This window comes from Vulpes vulpes, chromosome X (genome assembly GCF_048418805.1).
Source record: "Vulpes vulpes isolate BD-2025 chromosome X, VulVul3, whole genome shotgun sequence".
NCBI lineage: Eukaryota > Metazoa > Chordata > Mammalia > Carnivora > Canidae > Vulpes > Vulpes vulpes.
The window spans coordinates 30,018,447-30,026,839 of NC_132796.1; the positions used below are offsets into that span (position 1 = coordinate 30,018,447).

Sequence of the window (8,393 nt, forward strand, 5' to 3'; positions counted from 1 at the left end):
TCACTCTTGACTAGTGGTGGACTTGCTAAGTCCTCTCAATCTATCCGTGTGTGTATATACACACACACACACAAACACACACATGATTTTTAAAATTCACATATATATCCCAAATTTACAATGTGAACATTAATTCCAGAGTCAGTCCTGAGGTATAGATAGTTGGTATTCCAGTAATATGTGAATTAAAACTGTAGTAGTGAAGTTCTATGCAATAAAAAGGGAGAATAATAAAAATTAAAAAGTAAAAAACAACAATAACAATAAACCCCAGCAAGCTGAATCCCACCAGGGCTATATAAAAATACATTTAGTGATTTTTATCTGTTCAATCTTCTTTTCTTGAATGCCAACTATGTGCCAGGCATCTTGCTAGAGCATGGGAATAAAAATGAAACGGATTTACTCACAGACATTTGTGTAAGAGATTATCCAAGTAATCTGCCCAAGGTTATGCCTGATGCATAAGGCCAGAACTTGAACATATGCTTTTCCATCCCTCAAGTTTACTGTTTTTCCTGCCATACCAAGTTGCAGGCATTGCTGGCATCCAGTCATGATCCTTCTCAGATCCCTTCCCCTGACTCTCTGCATTAATCTAGCTTCTTCATGTTATGCTGTGAAATGCTGCACCACTGACCTTGAAAGGATTGCTCTTGGACACTGGAGCCTCATTGCCTGAAGAGGGAGTCAGAAATGTCTTGGAGCCCCCATGCCTCGCTCCCTCACCCCTGCCTCCCACAATCTCAGAGTGAGGCACAGCCAATGACTGTCCAGTGTGGGATTTTAAAAGCCCAGTTCCTTTGCCACAAGGCATAGCAAACTGAAGTTTAACTTCTGCCCTAGAGCTCCCCACAGGATCAGGCTGAGATCTTATTTAAAACTATATCTTTGCTTGGCATCTTTTCCTTTTCTATCATGCTGCCTCTACTTTCTCACTGGTTTTACCCTGGGCACACTACCACACAAATTTTCTTTTCAGGGTCTGCTTCTTGGAGACCCTGACTTGAGACACCTATGTTAGGATATAAATCATATATTTTTTTCTTATTTCACTGTATCTTCATCTAGATTTTGACCACACTAACTACAGGATAATGAAAATATGTTATTAAATGAGATTTTTGGATCACATTATGAATATGGAATTAAAATGAATCATTTGAGAAGATTGTGTAATCACTTAATTGTGTCTGTACTTTATTTAGTGACCTTGGCCAAGCCATTCCATCTGTTTGGATATCAGCTTTTTCCTTGGAAAGATAAGTGTTATTTGTCCAGGAGGCATGTGCATATTGAATATAGTATGTACCAGGCCATTTTAGGACACAAAACAATCACAGACTATTTAAACAATAGGCTCTATAAACAGTATCCACGTTTTGACAGTTTATCAATCTCAGTAACTAAGAGAAAGTAATTTAATACTTTAAGTTACTTCCCTCAATAGAGCAGATTTCCAGTAACAACTGTCAAGTCTTACAGAACACTGAACATATTAGAACAACTGTAATTACAAATCCATTTGTTACATTTAAAGAAAAAAACATTTCTATTTCAGCTCTTTGACTTAATATATAGCATGGCCATTGTCAGTTTTATTTAACAGGCTATTAAAATACATCATATCAAGCAATATAATTCAGAATTCTACCTATTTTATTTTTTTTAAAGATTTATTTATGTACTTGAGAGAGAGAGAGAGCGCGCGCAAGTTGGGGGAGCCAAAGATGGAGGAGAGACTCTCAGGCAGACTCCCCGCTGAGCATGGAGCCTGATGCAAGGCTCAATCTCATGACCCTGAGTTCATGTCCTGAGCCAAACCCAACAGGTGGATGCTTCACCGACTGAGCCACCCAGGCACCACTCTACCCGTTTTAAAGTAGAGCCGCTTTGAAATGAGACACAGCATGAACTCAAATGCTAGAACAAATGAAGAAGGAAGCGTTAAAATTCTAGATGACATTAATTCCACATAGTCCATGAATAATATTTTTCTTCAAACCCCAAACATGTCAGAAACAGAGAAATTAAATCTAACGTAGGCAAATAATATAGTCCATGAGAGCAGATAAAAGGAGTGAAATGAAGGCACAAAAGGTGGATTTCGTCTTACTCTGCTATTTATCTCAGAAAAGAAATGTAAATAAAAAAATTCATAGGGCTTTATAGCCATTCTGTAGCAAAATGGATTAGGTGATAAGATCACTTTACTCAAAGACAACACAGCAATAAAATCTTAAGCTCTCAAAGAGCAAATGGGAAATTCCTCACTGGATCCTGTGTTAGAGCCTTTGGATATCAGTATTAAGTTATCCTGTTCTACATACGTGTTCTAATACACTACTGACTATTTCATCACTGTGATCAATTAAGCTTTTTTATTATTTATTTATTCATGAGAGACACAGAGAGAGAGAGAGGCAGAGACACAGGCAGAGGGAGAAGCAGGCTCCATGCAGGGAGCCTGACGTGGGACTCGATCCCGGGTCTCCAGGATCACGCCCTGAGCTGAAAGCAGAGCTCAACTGCTGAGCCATCCAGGCGTCCCAATCAATTAAGCTTTGTAGAATGACCTTGCAGATCAAAAAATGAAAATGTAGAGGCAAGTCTATAAAAAATCAAAAAGGTACAATACAGCAGTACTCAACCTTTTACTTTGTTTCTCACATTTCTCATGACCCCTGGAAAGAATGGCCTACTAATTTTTATGAGCAATACCTAGCACACTAACTATACATCTCAACATTCTTTTCGTTCACGAAAATATTTGAAGACAAATACACATGAGAGTTTTGATTATAAAGGTAGCCATCTATTTTACTTTTCAAATAAAAAAATGGCAGGTCTATATATATAGACTACTTATAAAATCTAGAAATACAGACAATATATAGAATGCTATCAAGGGCATCTTCAATTTTCAAATAATAATAAAACAATATTATCTAGTTTTCTAAACGTTGGGTCCACTCTGAAGATTGATATGGGACACTCCTCAAGATGAATTATTAATTGAATGAAAAAGCAAATAGCAAAACAATATGAACTTCATTATTACATTTGTATAATTTACATAAGCTGGAGTTATGTAAATCAAATGCACAAAAATTCTTCATAATAAGGTTATTTGGTGGTGCAGGTGACAGGAATGAAAAGGCAAGAGAGGATTCTGTTTTGACTGTATTGTTTGAAATGTTTGCAGTGAGAACAGAGTCATCCAACACACATCAATAACAAATCATTTGCAAAACACTTCAACACCTCCCTAGGCTCCATATGTGTCTATACAAGGCTCTTCCCTGTAGAAGGTAAGGCTTTTAGAACAGAAGGCTCCCAACTGGCTGGAGAAGAGACCTCATGAGAAGGCATGTATTTTTTATATGCTGTGCTGTAGCTTTACCACTCAGTGTCTAACCTGGAACTGGACTCAACCTCTGTGAGAATCACAGTGGGGGAAATGCAGAGATTGGCAAGGAGATGACATTGCTTAGGAAGTAATGTATCAAAAAGACTGGAACCAAAGTATGGACCTTCAGTGAGGACTACAGGAACCACTTGCCACAGAAGAGAAGGACCCCATAAAGGTCTGCCCCACTGTCAACCCTGGGAGACGATCAGCAGAGGTGGCTAGAAGAGGCTTCCCTTGACTTTGGCCTCAGTAGTCTAAAGGCAATGAGGACGTTGAGTTAAAGGGGTGTGGTCTCAGGTTAGCACAGGGAGCAGTCCCAGGTGGAGACTGAGTAACTCTGCGGAATGGAGGGAGCTCTAAGAGTTCTGCCATGACTGTCGGCAATGGGAAACTCCAAAATAACTAGAAGAGGCTCTCTCGCGGGCAGCCCAGGTGGCTCAGCGGCTTAGCGTTGCCTTCAGCCCAGGGTGTGATCCTGGAGACCCAGGATTGAGTCCCACGTCAGGCTCCACGCAGGGAGCCTGTGTCTCTGCCTCTCTCTCTCTCTCTGTCTCTCACGAACAAATAAATAAAATCTTTTTTTTTTTTTTTTTTTTAAAAAGAGGCTCTCTCGGACGCCAGCCTTTTAGGAATCTAACAATGATGAGGATATTGGTGTATGGGGCACAATCTGACTTCAGCAGAGGGAAGACGCCCTGGCCCTCAATGGATTCCAGGTGCAGACACTGAATGAAGTTAATTACCCCAGAATATAAGGAGCCCCACAGAACCTTACTCTTTCTGTCGGCCCAGGAGGACCCGGGCACGGCGGGAGCCGGGGAGGAGCAGACTGGGAGCAGGAACGGAAGGAATATCCCGTAACTTCCGCTTTCAAAGTCTGATAAATGCCGCCATGGAAAGGCGTGGCCTCTCTCAGCAGAAGAAATCCTACGACTGGTCGACTGGCCGAGTGAGTAGACTGAATGAGGAAACCAAAGACGCCGAATAGAGGCCCCATTGAGAAAGCCCTGTCCCTTTTCTTATCCCAGAAAACCCCTGAAATGACTGTCAGACTGAGGCATTTACTGACTGGGGCCTCAGGAATCCGAAGGCCGTGACGGCCATGATTCGAAGGGTGTGGCCAGATGTCAGAGAGGGAGGACCAAGTGAGGACTGAGGGGACCCTTAGAGCTCTTCGGTCAGTCCTGAGTGGATCAGGGTGGGGCTGGGGATGGGGGGACGGCGTGTCTGGAAGTGCTTTCCCCTTACTTTTCCTCAGGAGTCTGAGGGTACTCCAGTCAACAGACGAAGAGTCCCAGCTTCTACCACAGTCAAGGTAAGGTGCTCAGTAAAGATTGAGGGAATATCCACTCCACACTGGAAGGGACTATACAGATCCCAACCTGTGCTGTCACCTCTGGGAAGTATTGGGCAGCAGTGCCTAGAGTTAGTATCCTTTGACTCTGCTTGGAGAATCTGAGGGTAAGTACTTTGTTCTGAGGAAGGTCTTAGCTGAGCAGAGGGAGAAATGGCAGGCCTGCCAACCCTCAGCATAAGACTCTGAATGGGGACTGATGTGACCACCTACCCTACAACAGAGGGAGCCCCTAGATATGAGCCCAGTCCCTGCTATGAGCTCTGGAGGCCCTGAATAGCTGGCACACTGGGTTGCCCCCTGACTTGTACTTTTGGTTTCTAAGGAGGTGAGGCCAGTTCTGAGGAGGGCTGCATCAAGTGAGCAGAGGGAGGAGTCCCAGACCCTGCCAGGAATCAAGGTAAGATGCTGCATGAGGAATGAGGACGTCTCTTCACTAGAATGGAGAAGGCCCCTCAAAACTGGTGTCAGCCCTGGGAGGAGGAGGGGATGGCCAGGAGTGACTTCCCTTGACTTGTGCCTAGAAAGTGTGAGGATCGTGAGGACATTGTTTGAGAGGTCCGGCCTCAAGTAAGCAGAAAAAGGAATCCCAGGCCCTGCCAGGAATCCGAGTAAGATGTGGAGTGGAGACTGGTGGGAATCACACACTCCAGAATAGTGGGAGCATCGTAGAGCCCTGTTCCTGTTCTGAGACTGGGTAGGCCCTGGAATAGTTGTCAGACTTTGGTACTTTCTGATTTTGTCTTGGGAGCCTGTTGTTTCAAATTAGCAAACAGAAGTATCTTAGTCTCTATCAAGGTCAAAGTTATGACCTCAAGTGAAGATTGAGGGGAGCACACCTGCCAGAACAACAGAGCCCCCAACAGACAGCTGCCTTCCTCTGTCACCTCTGAGAGGCCTAGGAAGGTGTGGCCTAATGAGGCACCTTCTTACTTCCTTTCCCTTGGCTATGTCAGCTGGCTGTACTCTGAGGAGCCTTCTCACTTCCTCCTCCAGCTTCTTACAGGTCAGGAAAGGAGACCTGTGAAGCTCTAGAGTTACTGTCCTCAGGAAAAGATGGTGGATACAGTCTTCATCAGAGCTGTCACAGTTGAGTTTATCAGATGAGGCCACTCATGTCTTCCCTTTCTCCCCAGGTTGTGGTCCTCTGTCACCCACCCTCCCGCCCACATTCCTTCCCACTACCACCAAGAGAAGTGAGCATGTCTCAGAGTCAGGAGATTCCATTCTGCACACAGGAACAATACTCTGCCCACAATGAAATCACAGCCATCTCACCAAGCAAACCAGATAAGGGCTCCAGCAGCCAAGAAAAGGAAGATAGTTCAGCTCCTTTATCAAAGTCGGGCACCGAGAACTTGCCCGTAGACCCTCTAGATGAAAAGGTGACTTCGTTGGTGCAGTTCTTGCTGCACAAGTATCAAACGAAAGAGCCCATCACAAAGGCAGAGATGCTTGATGTTGTTATCAAAGAGTGCAAGGATCACTTCCTTGAGATCCTCAGGAGAGCCTCTAAGCACATGGAGGTGGTCTTTGGTGTTGATGTGAAGGAGGTGGACCCCACCAGACACACTTACGCCCTTGTCAACAAACTAGGCCTCACTTATGATGCGAGGCTCAGTGGTGAGGAGGGCATGCCCAAGACCAGCCTCCTGATAATTGTCCTGGGTGTGATCTTCATGAAGGGCAATCGTGCCACTGAGGAAGAGATCTGGAAAGTGCTGAATATGATGGACTTGTATTCTGGGAGGAATCACTTCGTTTTTGGGGAGCCCAGGAAGTTCATCACCAAAGATTTGGTGCAAGAAAGGTACCTGGAGTACCGGCAGGTGGCCAACAGTGATCCTCCATGCTATGAGTTCCTGTGGGGACCCAGAGCCCATGCTGAAGCCAGCAAGATGAAATTGCTGGAGTTTTTTACTGAGATCCATGAGTCTGACCCCCGGTGCTTCCCGTCCCAGTATGAGGAGGCTTTGAGAGATGAAGCAGAGAGAGCCCAAGCTAGACTTGCAGCCAGGGCCAACACTAATGCCATGAGCAGAGCACATCTCAGGGCCAGATCCCTCAGCAGCTCCCACCCCTAGAGAAGTCGGGGGCAGATTCTTCACTTTGTCTTTAAAATTAGCAGTCAACTTTCTAAGTAGTGGAGGGCTGGGGTGTGGCTGTAGGAAGCACGATGTATAACATCCCTGTGTCCCTCTTCTTTATGTTTAACACAGAGGTTTATCTTCTTCATGGGGGGCGGGGGAAGTTTGTTTTCAAATGTTGTTCCCTTTAATATACCATTTTATTAGCTTCAGAATCTAAGTTCATGAATGGCACTGGTTATACATTTATTGCTATTTATGACATTTAAGAATACAAGTTTAGTTTGTTTATAAAACTGACCATCTTCTTTTGTTATCTGGAAAAAGTAAATGATATTCAAATAGGCGTTTCTTTGGAAGTATCAAAGAATTCAGCAGTAAAATAGTTGGGATCAACAACAACAAAAATCCCTTAAAGATGGTCAAAAGGTACCAAAAGATAGTTAATTTTCAGCCTCCCTTAGCCCTTTTAATCTACCATTCTGTAAAATTAAGTAACATACATGTATTTGCTTAGATTAGTTAAAACTATATGAGAAATAAATCTTAATAAATTATACCCTATGTACACTGGCTCATTTATTCCCCAAATATTAATTCGGCAACTGCCTTTTGGAAAGCACTGTTAGTAGTGGGGATGCTAGGATAAACAAGAATCACTACTACCTGCCCATAGAGTATTAGATTCTAGGAGCAAGAATCATGTAAAGACAATGGTGAGTATCCTTTAATATCAAAATAAAAAGTAAAAAGGAATGAAGAGGTTGTGGCGGCCAGGGGCGGGGCGGGGGCGGGGGTTGCTCCATGTGATGGCAGTCAAGTATAAATATCCTGAGAAAAGACAGGCAGTGGCCTTGGAAATTACAAGTCTTCAGTAGGAGGTATAGTACACTAGCTAAGGCTATGGGAGTGGTGAGTGGGGTCAGACCCTCAAATGGTGTGTCTCAGAGTTGAAAATGAAAACTGTTTGTTCTTAGTGGCTACTTTGGAATTATGGCTGTAGGGACAGGAATGGAAGGTATCCTGCGTTCTTGTCAAAGTGCAATTAAACAGAATGCACAAATTAGGTATTTTATGAACATCATCTTCGAGGAGTTTGTGAGAAATAAGGGTGATACTTCCCCGAGGTGAGACACCCAAAAGCCACTGGGCTGGCACTCTGTCTTGGGCTTAGAGATCCAGAGCCTATACCATTCATTAAATAGGTCATGTTTAATATAGTTTGGCAAACTCTAAGCAAGGCCTAGATTTTTGGAGGGAATAAATGAACAAAAATAGGGACAGATTATTGGAAGGGCAACTGAGAGGGAAGGAAAGAGTTGGTCCTTGATACAAATTCTAGGAGTTTGGAGTTGCATTCAGTTGAGAAATACTAATACTCCCCCAAACCCAAATTAAATAATATATCCTCTGGGGAAGACTTGCTAAGGCTTTCTTGTGAAGCAGCCATTTGGGCTGGTTTGGTGTGCCATGTCCTAGAACAGTGCATATTCTCTAACATCTCCTGGGTGAACAAGTCCCAGAGAGGAAGGCACTAATG

The 8,393-nt window shown here is 43.6% G+C and overlaps 1 protein-coding gene across 1 annotated transcript; it reads left to right on the top strand.

Annotated features, from left to right (window-relative positions):
* The first annotated feature begins 4,210 nt into the window (after positions 1-4,210).
* Positions 4,211-7,408, top strand: LOC112919007 (melanoma-associated antigen B16-like). The gene is made up of 4 exons (XM_072744646.1): positions 4,211-4,361; positions 4,671-4,727; positions 5,092-5,166; positions 5,903-7,408. The coding sequence occupies exons 1-4, from the start codon at positions 4,305-4,307 to the stop codon at positions 6,848-6,850; spliced, it is 1,137 nt and encodes a 378-aa protein (XP_072600747.1). The 5' UTR covers positions 4,211-4,304; the 3' UTR covers positions 6,851-7,408.
* Positions 7,409-8,393: the final 985 nt, after the last annotated feature.